Here is a 14390-nt window from a genome sequence, read left to right as displayed (position 1 = left end):
AAGACGAAAACTGAACGTTAAAAAATCATCGATTTTAGCATTCAATAATTTAAACACATATCAAATATTGCTTTCGTAAAATTTAAGCAAAAATAATAGTATAACGAGGGAGTTATGAACATTTGAAATGTCTAATTTTCATGTCCGCCATTAAAATCGGCCATTTTGAATATTTGCAATCAGCAAAGGTCTGTGACGTCATAGTCTTAACACAGCAAGAAGCGCACATTGGAAAGTATACAAAGTAATACATAAATAGAGCAAAAAAATGTCAAATTCATCGAGATCTAGCTCGCTTTCTGAGTCTTCGATCTAGACAAACGCATCGATTTCTTCATCGGAATTCATGACGGCAAATTCGGACGAATCTAATTCGGAAATTTTGCCGATAATATTGAACCGCTTGCTTCGCCCGATGAAATTGCTGAGTACGAAGCTGCAGTCGCAGAAGAACAGCAGGTTGAGGACATGCTGCAAGATCGTTTTGATGCCCGTGTTGATGTTACTTCATGGTAAGATGTCATTCTTAGTGTGTTACTTTGATCTGAATCGTCTGCCGTTAGCTATGATAACTTTATGGAAACATACAATTTGGCCAATATTAAAGGTGTGAATGTGGCCATTGTTCGTTGGATCTTGTTGTCAACCCTCAAGAGTGCCGATGCTGCATGGAATTAGAGCAATGCCGTGGCAAAATGAATCAGTTCGAAGTCGATGAAAGGAAATGCATTTTGGATCACCCTGGCTTTAACGAAGTTTGCCTGAACGAATTTGTTCTTCAAGCAGCTTCGTTAGGTTTAAAGACCAAAGGTCATCGCAGTTATGCGACCGTTTTCGAGATGGTCAAAAGACCAGAGAGGAGTAAGCCTTTTCTTTGTGAAAATTCTAAAATATTATTTTGTGCGCCTGCGTCTATGTTTACTTTTTGAAATTTATAGGTTCTTTCGAGCAGTATCGTACAGACAACTCGTGCGTCTTGTATGGGACTTTACAGGCAGCTCCAGACATTTGCCACTGCCTTGTTGTTGTTACAACAAAATACGGACGACATTTCCAAACAATAAGTGTCTTCCTTACAAAGGATTCGAAGAGGATGAGGACATATAGCAATGTAAAAAGGTGATGGAAAAAGCTATTATAGGTGGTATATTTACAAAATTTACAAATATAAATTTATATTATTGACAACTTCCCTTCTTGTGACCTTTCATAGGCTTTGCACATTTCTTGCACAATGGATTTCTTTTTTTAGCTGTATGCTCTTGACCTGTACCAAGCAAATCTTGTAATTCTTCATCTGTGCATGTGGAGGGACAGTCAGTGTTAAGTTTACGTTTTCGAGAACGAAACAAGGTAATTGCATCAACTTTTGCTTGCTTTTCCGTGTAATTAGGTGCATCGAGCGTGATCTGTTGGTCCTGTAAGAATATTGAGGAATAGTTGTTTTACGAAGTGCACGTATGTGTGAAGAGCAATTGTTGGCTTTACGTATGCATCATTCTCAGATTGGTCTGGAATTTCAGTTGTGCCTTTTTCTTCTTGAAAATAGCACGAATCTTCTTTCTTCATGCATGATACAGACACTTCATTTTGTATTTCCTTTAAAATCTTAGTATAAATGTATATTATATATTGAAAGTTTGCCTGGATGTATTATTGGTTCTCTCAAATTGTGAAAATTTATCATCTGCAATATGTAAGTATATAATAGTTGTAACTTGTGCTAACCTGACGCCGCTCTCTTGACGTTGTTGGTGTTGGCGATTTCTTCCAAATAGTAGGTACGGCACCAGGTTTGAGCCGTCTAGTCATACCACCCAAATGGAAAAAACGCTCAAAACAATCATCCGAGAAGTGATTCGAACAAATCATAAATCGAATTTCGCGCGAACTTGGATTAAAGTTTGCGCGCTTCGTCTTAACAAATTTAACCCAAATTCTTCTTAAAGACTCGTCGTTTGGGCTTTTATGTAATGAAATGCCTGTACTTCTATCAGACGTATTACTGCAATCTTGCACGACACAGCGTGTTGAAGGCATGTTAAAAAATTGAGTTATACAACCTTTTATATCTCTATTTGTATATAGTGTTATATTGTAAACAGCCGCGAGTTAAGACTATGACGTCACAAGCACCTTCCTTCTTGAAAATTCAAATATGGCGCATTTTAATGGCGGCTCTTAAAGTACAAGTTTTATTGCTACGTAACTCGAGCAGCATTAAATACATTGCGCTAAAATTTCGCCAGAAGAGATTTTTTTACATACACTATTAATCTATGAAAAAAAAACGGGAGGCAAAATTTTCGTTTTAGTACCACTTTAAGTCAAGCAATGCATATTATGTAGGTCCATGCAGTCCTGCTGACATTAGTGGCTTATTGAAATGCACTTTGGTTGTAAGCTTTTATCAATAAAAATGTTGACTACATACTAGAATGGGTGCATACTAGAGCTCATCTGATATCCGTTACACCCTTTTACATACAAACAAAATAAACAGTAAGCCAATATAGATGGCCAATAACATGAATATCTTTTTAAAAAAGAAAAAGTGTGTTTTGTAAGAATTAAACCTTTTGAGAAAAAACTCAAATTTTTTTTCTGCCAAAGATTAAACAAAAACTATCAGAGTGAAAATTTGCAATTAAGGACAGCTTAATGCCATAAATGTTTATTAGGCATTTCACTAGACTATTATCTTCTTTATGTATATGCAAGGTGTGCTGTATAGCAATCACTAGTAGCATTGTATTTGCAAATACAAACAGAATGTCACTAACATGTTTTTAATTATATGATTACATGAATGTTAAAGTTGGTTCATGTGACATGCTTACTGGTTATCTTTTCATATGATCAAAGCTTGTTTAAATGTAAATCTGAAATAATTTAGTTTAGAAATTATAATGATCATCGGAAAAATTACCTAGTGATCATGAGAAATACTTTGCTGTTTTGCCAAATTTCAAGGTTTATCTGCATACATAGGAAGACATTTTTACTTTATAGAAAATGCTTTTCATACATCATTAGCCCTTTGGAATTTATGGCAAACAATCTGGTATGAGCCGTAGATTAACACACCTTTACATCTCTACATGATGTGTTCAGTTAGAAAAGGGGACAATATGTGACATGGGACAACATTTCATGTATGTGAAATACTCAGGTTTAATACCATTCCAGTCAAATTGTCAAAATAAAAAGCTTCATGGATCAGAAGACTCAAAATCACAGGTTATAATAAACAGCTTCTCATGTAATCAATGTTAGTTTTCTCAAATCTTAAACAATATGTAGTATAACTGTCCAATGATTGAATGATCAATGATCATTAACTGAAAAGCCCCAAACATTTGTTTATGATAAAGTAAATAATAGTATGGCGCCTTATGACTACAGATTTTTTGTCCATTAAAATATATTTGCAGGAATGTAGGATTTCGCTGCCATAATATGGCCACGATTCCCCAAGCAGTACAGTCCTTCGGCAACAACAATTTTAGAAGCATCAATCTGCTTACCATACGCCATATTGACATAAATCGCATAAACGCACTCGCATAAATTGACTTTGATATATTACATTAATGCATACACTTCACTTGTCCTTTACTTACGATTTTGGATGTAAATTTCTGCTGATAAAACTCAAAACAATTTTGGCTTTCTTTTGAACATCAATGACTGAAATGTCGCTCGCGAGATCGTCTTTGCCAAGCATTTACAATTTATCCATAAATTTTTCACCCTCTTGAAAAAATTCACAAATTGGACAGCAGCATTCATGTCAATATATGAATTTGTAAAAGATTTCCATAAATTCCATCTGATTGTAGTTTAGTGTCTATCATGCTTATAATAATTACTATGAAACGATCAAACATTCAATTTAGACAGTGAGCTTGACTATGTTAGTTCAGTTGGCTATCAGACGAACTCCGTCAAACCAATCACAATAAAAGAAAAATTCAAATGAACCAATTGTAAGATAGCAATCGGACTACCTTATACGTCCGGCCACCCCTCTTATCAGTGGAAACCATTCTAAACTGTCCACTGATCTGGCCATTGAGCAATAAAATAAGCGTTTTTGGCGTTCATAGACTCCTTTATCAGTCGAACCAGCCAAGCCACCCCGCTTATCAGTCGGTTATTTCAGGTCAATTAAATTTCGACTGATCTGGTTACCAACGAGATATTCATTGGATTAGTCATCAGTTTTCAATAATAAATAAAGCTGGTTATTATCACGAAGTAAATGCGATAATAAAGAAAGAATAGTTGGAATGTTATTAAACAAAAAGAATGATAGCACAGCGCTATAACCAAAAACTACAAACAATTAGGACCTTATCTAACAACATTTGAGAAATTAACCTTCCACTCCTCTTCCTTGTAAACGAGACAAGTCTACTCAAAAGCAGAGAGCATTATACATATTGGCAAGCTGGATGCTTGTAACAATCTATGTTTAACATCGATATTAGATTCTTTTCCAGTGGAAAGCGGGATGCTTTCACTGAAGGGCAATGATGTATTGTTTAACATTAACACCGGATTATGTTACTGATATTTAATATGGAATTTGAGCTTTGTCCATATGAACTGTTCAACATGCTTCCAAACAAAAAATGAGCAGGAATATTCATTTGATTAATCTATGATAAACCTTTCACTTGCTATACCGGTCACAAGCCCGGGACTTGTAGCGTACAAGGCTCTCTGCTTTTGAGTAGACTTTTGTCTCGTTTACAAGGAAGAGGAGTGGAAGGTTAATTTCTCAAATGTTTTTAGATAAGGTCGTTATTATTTGTAGTTGTTGGTTAAAGCGCTGTGCTATCATTCTTTTTGGTTAAAGTAAGAATAATTAATGATTTTTAATTAATATGAATAGGTAATTTTTGAATTTCAAACATCCGTCGCGCGACGGATTTGACATACTCTAGATCCGCCCCTGCAATGAATGACACTATGACAGAATAAATATTAAACAGTAAATTACTATAATTCCTAATGTGCCTATAATCACAGAATGCATATCTTATCAGTTCTGTTTTACACTGACTAATGCAAACACGGCTGGAGACCAATCACCGCTCGCGTTTCATTGTTTTTTATTTTATAAAGGAAAACAATACGTTTGAGCCAATTAAAGCACCTGAAATGACGCTTGCCATACAACAACAACCGTGTAATCAGTTATATATGTACACGAATATCCCGCTTCTATAAAGCATGTTTTGATACTTTGTCTATGAAATGGATAGGAAAAGAATTGCGTTTTAAAGTTTCAATTAGTGTGTTTATGCCATTTTCGCAGCCGTTTGTTGTATTGTTGATTCTGTGGATGCGTTCAAGGAGAGTTTTTACAAGTCCTGTTTTATAATTACGTGGTGTAAAACTAAAAAAGTTCATTAAGAGTCCAGTGTAAGTTTTCTTTTGAAAGACGGAAGTTATGCATTTGTCTGAAGTTGTGTCTTTAGTGATAAGTATGTCTATGAAAAGCAATTTATTGTCCTGTTCTTTTTGTACTGTAAAGGTAATGTTTGTGTGTTGTAGGTTTAAATAATTAAGGATTAATGAGGCGTCGTTTTTGTTGTTAAATATACAAAAAATATCATCTACGTAACGTCTGTAAAAAAGTACGTTTGGTCCGTCGTAGTTAGTTAACCAATTCTTTTCATGATAGCCCATGAAGAGATTGGTACTGGTGCCAGTGGAGAACCCATTGCCCCATCGGTCTGGTCATAAAGTGTTCGTTAAAGAGAAAGTTTGTGGGTTTGTGGGTTTGTGAGTTTGTGGGTTTGTGATGTAGCGATGTTGAACAATTCTTTTAAGTCATATCTGTTGATGTGAAAGTTGGGTTGTTGTGTAAATAATAAGTCTAGTGCGATGTCTATTGTTTCAGTTAGTGGAATGTTAGTAAAGAGGCTCTTGACATCAAAGGAAGCGATATATTTGCTGTTGATGTCTTGGTTGTTTAGTTCGTCTTTAGTGGTGTAATCGTTGGGAACTAAAGGGCTAAGTAACGAGCATAGGTATTTCGATAGTTTGTAGTTGTAAGAGTTTATGGAAGAGACTATTGGTCTTAGTGGAGGTGGTGTGCTGTGGTCTACGTGTTTATGGAGTTTAGGGAGGCCATAGAACCTTGCTGGTTGTGAGCCTGAATGAATGTTAATGCTCAGGATGTCCATGCTATTTGTAAGCGATTGCTTCGCTCTGCTGTATTAAAACGGTCAAAAGAAAAGAGGAAACTTGAGAAATATGGACAAGATATCATCGAAACTCGAAGCACTACTAAATACAGTCGACTGGCATATTCTAGAAAAGGCTCTAGCTAAGACTATTACGAAAACGATAAACACACTCTTATGTAACCACAGAAAGAAGTTAAAGAATCTCACACGTAACAAAACGCTACCTTTCACGCACAGAGAAACCGTCACAAATCTGTCTTCATATAAACTAAAACCTGATGAACTCGACCTACTCAAGAACGGACTATACTTCTCCATAAGACCTCCAAGACACAACGATGCTGATATCCTCGCAACATTTGAACGGATCCATTACACTATACAAAACAAGCTCCAAAACCAAGAAGATTACATCCACGTAAAGAATGAACTCATCCACATTGCTCAAAGCTACATTTCCTCATGTATTCCGTCACCATCAGATCTCGAGAAACATCGCATACTAAAGGACATTAGGAATAATAAGAACATTTTATTGTTAAAACCAGACAAAGGCAACGGAGTAGTTATCATGGACAGAGAAGTATACAATAGCTCATGTTTAAACATTATTAGCGATAAATCCAAGTTTAAATTACTAGAGAAAGACCCCACACTCTCTCGAGAAGCTAAACTACAGCACTCTCTTAGGAAACTCAAAAAACAGGGCTCTATTGACAACTACACCTATTCCAAGATCTTTCCTTCAGGCTCACAACCAGCAAGGTTCTATGGCCTCCCTAAACTCCATAAACACGTAGACCACAGCACACCACCTCCACTAAGACCAATAGTCTCTTCCATAAACTCTTACAACTACAAACTATCGAAATACCTATGCTCGTTACTTAGCCCTTTAGTTCCCAACGATTACACCACTAAAGACGAACTAAACAACCAAGACATCAACAGCAAATATATCGCTTCCTTCGATGTCAAGAGCCTCTTTACTAACATTCCACTAACTGAAACAATAGACATCGCACTCGACTTATTATTTACACAACAACCCAACTTTCACATCAACAGATATGACTTAAAAGAATTGTTCAACATCGCTACATCACAAACCCACAAACTCACAAACCCACAAACCCACAAACTTTCTCTTTAACGAACACTTTTATGACCAGACCGACGGGGGGGGCAATGGGTTCTCCACTGGCACCAGTACTTGCCAATCTCTTCATGGGCTATCATGAAAAGAATTGGTTAACTAACTACGACGGACCAAACGTACTTTTTTACAGACGTTACGTAGATGATATTTTTTGTATATTTAACAACGAAAACGACGCCTCATTAATCCTTAATTATTTAAACCTACAACACACAAACATTACCTTTACAGTACAAAAAGAACAGGACAATAAATTGCCTTTCATAGACATACTTATCACTAATGACACAACTTCAGACAAATGCATAACTTCCGTCTTTCAAAAGAAAACTTACACTGGACACTTAATGAACTTTTTAGTTTTACACCACGTAATTATAAAACAGGACTTGTAAAAACTCTCCTTGAACGCATCCACAGAATCAACAATACAACAAACGGCTGCGAAAATGACATAAACACACTAATTGAAACTTTAAAACGCAATTCTTTTCTTGTCCATTTCATAGACAAAGTCATCCAATCATTCAACGACAAAATACAATCAGACACACAAGCATCAGATGAACCTAACCAAAACAAACCAAACATATACTATTTCAAACTTCCTTACATTGGCTCATACTCACACACAACTCAACAAAAACTACGGAAGTTAGCAAAACGCTTCTGTGTTGACTTAAAAATCAAATTGGTCTTCTCATCTTACAAAATAAAAAATCTTTTTAGTTTTAAAAACAGTATTCCATTTCTACTCAAATCTTGCGTGGTTTATGAATTTTCATGTGCGGGATGTAATTCCCGTTACGTTGGTGAGACAACTCGCCATCTCTCCACGCGTATCAAAGAACACACACATTCCGACAAAAACTCACATATTTATAAACACCTTCACACTTCACCACATTGCAAATCAAAATACAACCATTCATGTTTTCGCATCTTAGACACCGCTAAGAGAAAAACTCTCCTTTTTCTCTTAAACTGAAAGAAGCGCTCTACATTAAAAAACTGAAACCAGACCTCAACAAACAAATATACCACATTAATACAATATTTAACCTGTAATATAATATCTAACACTAATTCTGTAATTTAATCAGTTGCATAACCTTTAAATGCTAAGATTGTTTTGATCTTGCATCAAAATTGTATTTATACGTGACGGTGAAATACGTACTTGCGACTCCAGTTTTATATGAAACTCAACTAAACAACGTAGCAAGTTGACAATGTACTCAGTAAACGTTTAGGAATTTTTATTTGCCTTTTTAATTTTACGTGTTTAAAAGTACAGGTCGAAAGGACAATTTATCAAACGAGTATTGCTTAGATGCCCGAGAACATTGTACTTTTGTTAAAATTACATCATAAATCAAAATTACTTTCGTTCAACTTTAGCAAGATATAACTCAATGACAAGGTATATATTTTTTAGGAACACGGCATAGTGTTTTTAGTGAGGATTTTTGGTTAAAATTGTCATAAATGTCTCCTAGAAACAAAAGAGTGAAGGAGTATTTTATGAATTGTCATATATTACTTTGCTGACTAGTATATAATTTATTCTACTTTCATTGCACTAATTAAAATTTCTTATTCTCTGCAATCAAGAGGTATAAAATGGCGTCACAATATCTTTTAAGTCATAAAAGATTTTGGGAAAATGATGAACCTATAAAACTTCCCGGAAACAATTCAATTCCAATACAGCACAATGACTGCATAAAAACGTTTCTGAAATGTATTCAAGATGAGGGTTTGCAGAAAGCTTACAATAGTTACGGATACAAGGATCAGGAATCCAGTCATTCAACCTCGGTTGTCAGTGCTGTACAAGAAGATGAAACTATGGTTGACGTCATCGTTGTTGGTGCAGGAATGGCAGGTCTATCTGCAGCGTACGAGTTGAAAAAAGCTGGTCTTTCTTTGAAAATTCTTGAGCAAACAGAGCGTTATGGTGGAAGAGTCTATACGTATGGTAAAGAAAGTGGTCTTGCGTCTGGTTTGTATGCAGAAGGTGTGAGTTGATTAGCCAAGGTTGTTTGCATGCTTAAATTGAATATCGTTTTATTTAAATGATTTATTGAAATTCGTTGAATTAACTCTTGAAAAGACCACTTTTTGACGTTTATGTAAAATTGCTAAATATGCTATTTAAGTACAAGGTGTCAACACCAAACATGGTTTTGAAAATTTTGCTCAATATTATTAGGATTGCATTTGTGGCAGATGGGTTTCGTAGAAGAAAGTTCGGAGTGAACTGAGGCACGTGAAAGTTACAATAAAATAGAAAAAATTTTCAGCCAAAATAAAACAAAACGACAACGGCGTCTAAATGTCGAAGAGAACTGCGTTGAGGACGCCATCGTGTTCTCAACTTATTTTGGTTTAGCATTTTTAGAATGGGGCGCTGAGCAATAGGTTGAAGTTAAAAATGACATATACCAATTTCATTTTATAAATAAAACACAACTTCCTTTTTGTGATTTAACATCAAATGTACAAAATTTTTCGACAGTTACATTTTCCTGTGAAGTTATAGCTACCCATAACAAGAAGGTATTTTCCTATAGTTTTTTGTTTTCGCATGTCTGTAGATATGGGAAAAACTGAAACGTTTTTGTTCCAAAGTAGAAATTAGTATGCGCTATAAATACTTCTTAACTTACAGAATCTTAAAGCAAAAAAAAAATTAAAAATATTAGCTTTAGAAATTTATTTTCATCTAAAACAAATTAAACAATTATTGGATTATTGCTAGTACGCTTCTGTAGACGTAAAAATTTAAAAAACTCACGAGAAAGATGGTACCCGTCACAGGATTTGTTGACCTGCTCAGTGTTATGCATTTTACGTTTATAGCTTTAACAAAGTTTTTGAGATGCTTACATTAGTCCTTATCATTTGTTTAAAATTGTTTAAGTTTTATATATGTTTTTAAAAATTTTAAATCAAAAGTATAATGCACAACTGTGATGAGGGCGATGTCATGAAACATATGTACAACCGTTTACTTTCGCATTGACAATGAAAAATAAGGAAAGCCAAGATGGCAACTTATCTCATCTTAAATTGACTCTTTTTCAATTGAATGTTAAGCTTTGATAAAATCAATGAAGTAGAATTATGCTTACAACTGAAATCACGAGTTTACTCAAATAAGAGTGTCATGTAGCTTTACTAAACACTATTATATATACATGCCTTTTAATAGTTTGTACAAGAGATGAATTCTTTTTTCTTTGTTTAGCTGGGGCTATGCGACTTCCTGGCGAGTCCGACGAGCAATCTAAGAGACAACATTATTTGACAGATGGTTACATCAAGAACTTTAATTTATCAATAAAACGTTTTCCAAATTACGATAAAAATGTCGTTTCTAGTATCTATGGATATCGCGAAAAAACAGAAGGTAATTTTTTTTAAAAGTAGAAAATACAAAAAATTTATAATAAAATTCTAAATGTTTTTGCGAAGTAAAAGGATGTACCTGAAATGGTTATAACCTCTATTTCTTCAATACAGAATATTCAAAAGTCATAGCTTGCCCTTGTAGCTACCTGTTTGCACCAGTTGATGGGCAGTTAGCTAACAGTTATGACAATGACCTTAACTTCTAAATACACTGTTAATAGAGCTATTTATTTTTATTTCATTGTCATTAAATTTTATAGAATGTGCTACGATACTTTTTGATTTGTTTTTAGTTTGGTGTGAGAAACATTTCATCAAAACTTGGCCAAATTGGAAAGATGGTATAAATGAAGAGTTAAAAGGAGATATTACTGATATCTGTAACTTTAATGAATCTTATCTTCAGTTTTTATAAGTCAGCCATAAAATGAGACTATTTACAAGGCAAGTTGATAACTGTTTGATATGATTGTGTTGGACCATGAGCACGAATAAAACATAACTTCTTTGTTTTCCTTTTGAAGACAAATATTACAAAGAAACAACAGATGTAGTCACTGACCAGCTTTACAATTGGTTATCAAATTCCAAGAGTGTCGTTGATCAAGTCAACGCTTGGGTTCGATGGATTAAAATTTGGAGTCAGTTCACGGTGGAAAGCTTTTTGGAAAGTAATATTAATGTGATTAAAGCTAAAGTGTCTGTTAAAGACCAGAAAGATTTGGATGCAATCAAACTTGAAAACCTTTTGCCATGGTCTAACGATGCCGTTCGTGGTCTTTCCGTATTTTGCTATGTGTCCGATCTTGAACAGTCCCTAGTCCACTTTCCTTCTTTTAAACTGGGAAAGTGGGCATCTGGTGAAATGCATTGCTTGAAAGGTGGTATGCATAATTTGCCCAAAGCGTTTGTTAACAATGAAATATTGATTAAAGATGACATAGAATACAAGAAACAAGTGTATGAAATAAATTATTGGTATCAAGAAAAATATCCACAGAAAGATGTCATGGAGGTGTCATGTTATTCTATCAATGATGCACCAAGTGTGTTTAAGGCAAAGGTAAGTTTAGGAAATTAAACTTTTTGCGTTATTCATAAGTTCACCTGACACCAAATTTGAAAATCATGAAGTCTTTCTCTAATATTTGTTTGTTTTTTTGTGCAATGCTTGTCTCCTGAAACTGTCTATATACTTTTCGATTATTATTTATATTTTGGCTTGCAAATGTGTTTCCTTCTAATTTTTCATATAGAGTTATTAACAATTAAGTTGTACAGTGCATATTTTGATGTTTCTTCCATTTTAAAAGATTTTTCTATAGAAGCACCATTTTCACAAATAAGTATAATGACGTGATTCTTAAGAATGTCTGAGCGTGTCTTCTAGTGATATCATTTAATTGAATTAATCTTACAATGTATTTAAACTATTGGTTAGCCATTGGGTAATCGTAAACTTTTTCATGATAACTCTGAAATCTGAATAGAAAATACTATCCTCTTACATAATCTACAGTGTGTGCTCTTGTTCATAAAATGAATAATCGCAATTGTACTTGTATTTTGTTGTTTCGTAGGCAGTAATTATTACCACGCCGATAAACATTTTGCGTCAAATAAAATTCAAATCGAAGCTTGGTGATATTAAATCCCAGTTGGCAATAAAAAAAAGCGTCAAGGCAATGGGAAATGTTTTTAATCAGCATTCAACAAAAATCTTTCTTCAAACCAAAGAAAGATTCTGGGAAAATGAAGGAATCAAAGGTGGTTTTTCAAAGACAAATCTTCCCATAGGCCAGATTCATTACGTCACCCCGGAGGACTGCAAAACAAGAGAAGGGCTTTTAATGATATACACTTTGACGAAGGAGGCTCTGCTTTATGGGTCGATGAAAGAAGAAGTGGTAAAACAGAAAGTAGTTAAACAACTCGAAGAAATTCATCCAACCTTCAAAGAAGACATGGTGACAACCTTTATTGCCATCTTATCAAGGAGCGTATGGAGCAGTGAAAACATCTCATTACGAAAGTACTAGGTGCGAAAATTTCGGGGTAAACAGTACTTTTTTACAAACGTATTTGTAGACAAGCAAGACCCCAACAACTTATTTCTTTTTCAAATAAAAAAGAACTCCTTTAGAAATAGTAGTCTCTACTGTCTGGAGAAAAGAACTACAGTACTTTCTAGTTTAAAATAAAAGAACAACGAGACGAGATAATATTTGTTTTGGTTGCTAACCTCAGCTATATGATGAAGCACAATAATGCGACACGATTTTGCCATAATTTTTCTGATGTTTTTTTTTTGAAATGGTTCAAATTCCCGGTTTTATCACATCTGAATAATTGAATAATACGTAAATAGTAGGGGGCTAATTCATTTTGTCTTCAATTTGCTATTTTCCTGTTTCTTACAATTTCTTCAAGGGCCATTCTTTTTCTAACGCTTTAGAAAAACTAAAAAACATTTACTTTTAGTTTTTGTTTTCTCCTCCTTAAAAACGCAAATAAAAATCGGGGTTTTTTTTTGTTTTATCAACCTCTGCACAACCAATATTAAATTCAAGTATCAGCAAAAGATTAAACATCTCATTAACGCTTAGCTGCATATTCCCCATATAAAAGCAAGGTTTTGCAGAAATAGCAGGACCGCAGCTTTGATGGTTCACCGTGCAAGGTCAACGCACGATGTAGTTTTCAAACGTTGTTGCTCCGTTGAGCCCGTTTTAAACTTCATTTAAAACTTTAGAATCAAGAATGTTTCTTTTGTGGTAAACAAAAGCAAGCGAACACGAGTTTTATAATCATCACGTTGCTAGCTAGGAACACTACACTTTTTGATGCAGCAAAGTCCTAACAGACTCTACTTGTCGATGACATAGTATTAACGAATCGATATTTGATGATTTAAGGAGAATATATGAATCTATCAAGAGAAGAAAGTTTATTATTTTACACTTTGTGTTGTATTTATATTTTACAGTTTACCTCACAGATACAAGGAAGTTTTGCAAGTCATTGTTTTGAATGTACGCATTTGATTAAATTAATGTCCCGTCGTTTTACCTCGCAGATACAAGGAAGTTTTGCAAGTCATTGTTTTGAATGTACGCTTTTGGTTAAATTAATGCTCTGATTTTCAAAGTAAACACTTCAGTCGTATTATAACTAGGACTACAATGTCACACTCTCCAGAACACAAAAATTCAATTTTGAAATTGGTTTTTTAGAGATTGGCGCAACAAAACAAGAAAAACGAAAAGAAAATTATAATTTTATTTTCGTTTTCTTAACGTACAAAAAACAAATGGCCCTTTGTAGCGCAATTTGACAACATTTGTTGTTTGTTTTAACAATTTGCTCTTATATTTGTAAAAGTGTTTGAGAAATATGGGAAATTTCATCTTTATATATGGTAGACTTCTAATCAAACTACTTTTTACCTAACATACATAATATTTTTTTACACAATTAGGCATTTATGGGAGCCGATGGGTAACGTTCATTTCGCTGGGGAAAGAGTTTCTTTTACCCGTATGTGGATACAAGGTGCTTTAGAAAGTGGTTTAAAAGCTGCATTTCAGGTTTATGAACGACATATGGAAAGA

General features: G+C 34.3%; 2 protein-coding genes across 2 annotated transcripts; both read left to right on the top strand.

Annotated features, from left to right (window-relative positions):
• Positions 1-381: 381 nt before the first annotated feature.
• LOC124454203 lies at positions 382-1110 on the top strand (the record flags this gene model as incomplete). Its single annotated transcript, XM_047005009.1, is given in 4 exon segments — positions 382-512; positions 608-834; positions 837-861; positions 939-1110. Coding segments are annotated over 4 exon segments (552 nt in total), but the record flags the coding sequence as incomplete, so codon positions are not given.
• A 7819-nt stretch (positions 1111-8929) lies between these two features.
• On the top strand, positions 8930-11745 carry LOC124454202 (probable polyamine oxidase 4). The gene is made up of 5 exons (XM_047005008.1): positions 8930-9382; positions 10616-10777; positions 11073-11159; positions 11304-11685; positions 11724-11745. Exons 1-5 carry the CDS (start codon positions 8986-8988, stop codon positions 11743-11745), a joined length of 1050 nt encoding a protein of 349 aa, XP_046860964.1. The 5' UTR covers positions 8930-8985.
• The last annotated feature ends 2645 nt before the right edge of the window (positions 11746-14390 follow it).

This window comes from Xenia sp. Carnegie-2017, unplaced genomic scaffold, assembly GCF_021976095.1.
Source record: "Xenia sp. Carnegie-2017 unplaced genomic scaffold, XeniaSp_v1 HiC_scaffold_3, whole genome shotgun sequence".
Classification (NCBI taxonomy): domain Eukaryota; kingdom Metazoa; phylum Cnidaria; class Anthozoa; order Malacalcyonacea; family Xeniidae; genus Xenia; species Xenia sp. Carnegie-2017.
The sequence above is the reverse complement of the archived record's forward strand: the minus strand, read 5'-3'. Positions and strand labels throughout refer to the sequence as shown.

Bases quoted from the DNA above. Each gene is read 5' to 3' on its own strand.
- LOC124454202 (XM_047005008.1), top strand. From the start codon at position 8,986: ATGGCGTCACAATATCTTTTAAGTCATAAAAGATTTTGGGAAAATGAT. The intron at 9,383-10,615 runs GTGTGAGTTGAT...TTCTTTGTTTAG, and splicing joins GTCTGGTTTGTATGCAGAAG to CTGGGGCTATGCGACTTCCT. The intron at 11,686-11,723 runs GTTTGTTAACAA...AAGATGACATAG, and splicing joins ATGCATAATTTGCCCAAAGC to AATACAAGAAACAAGTGTAT.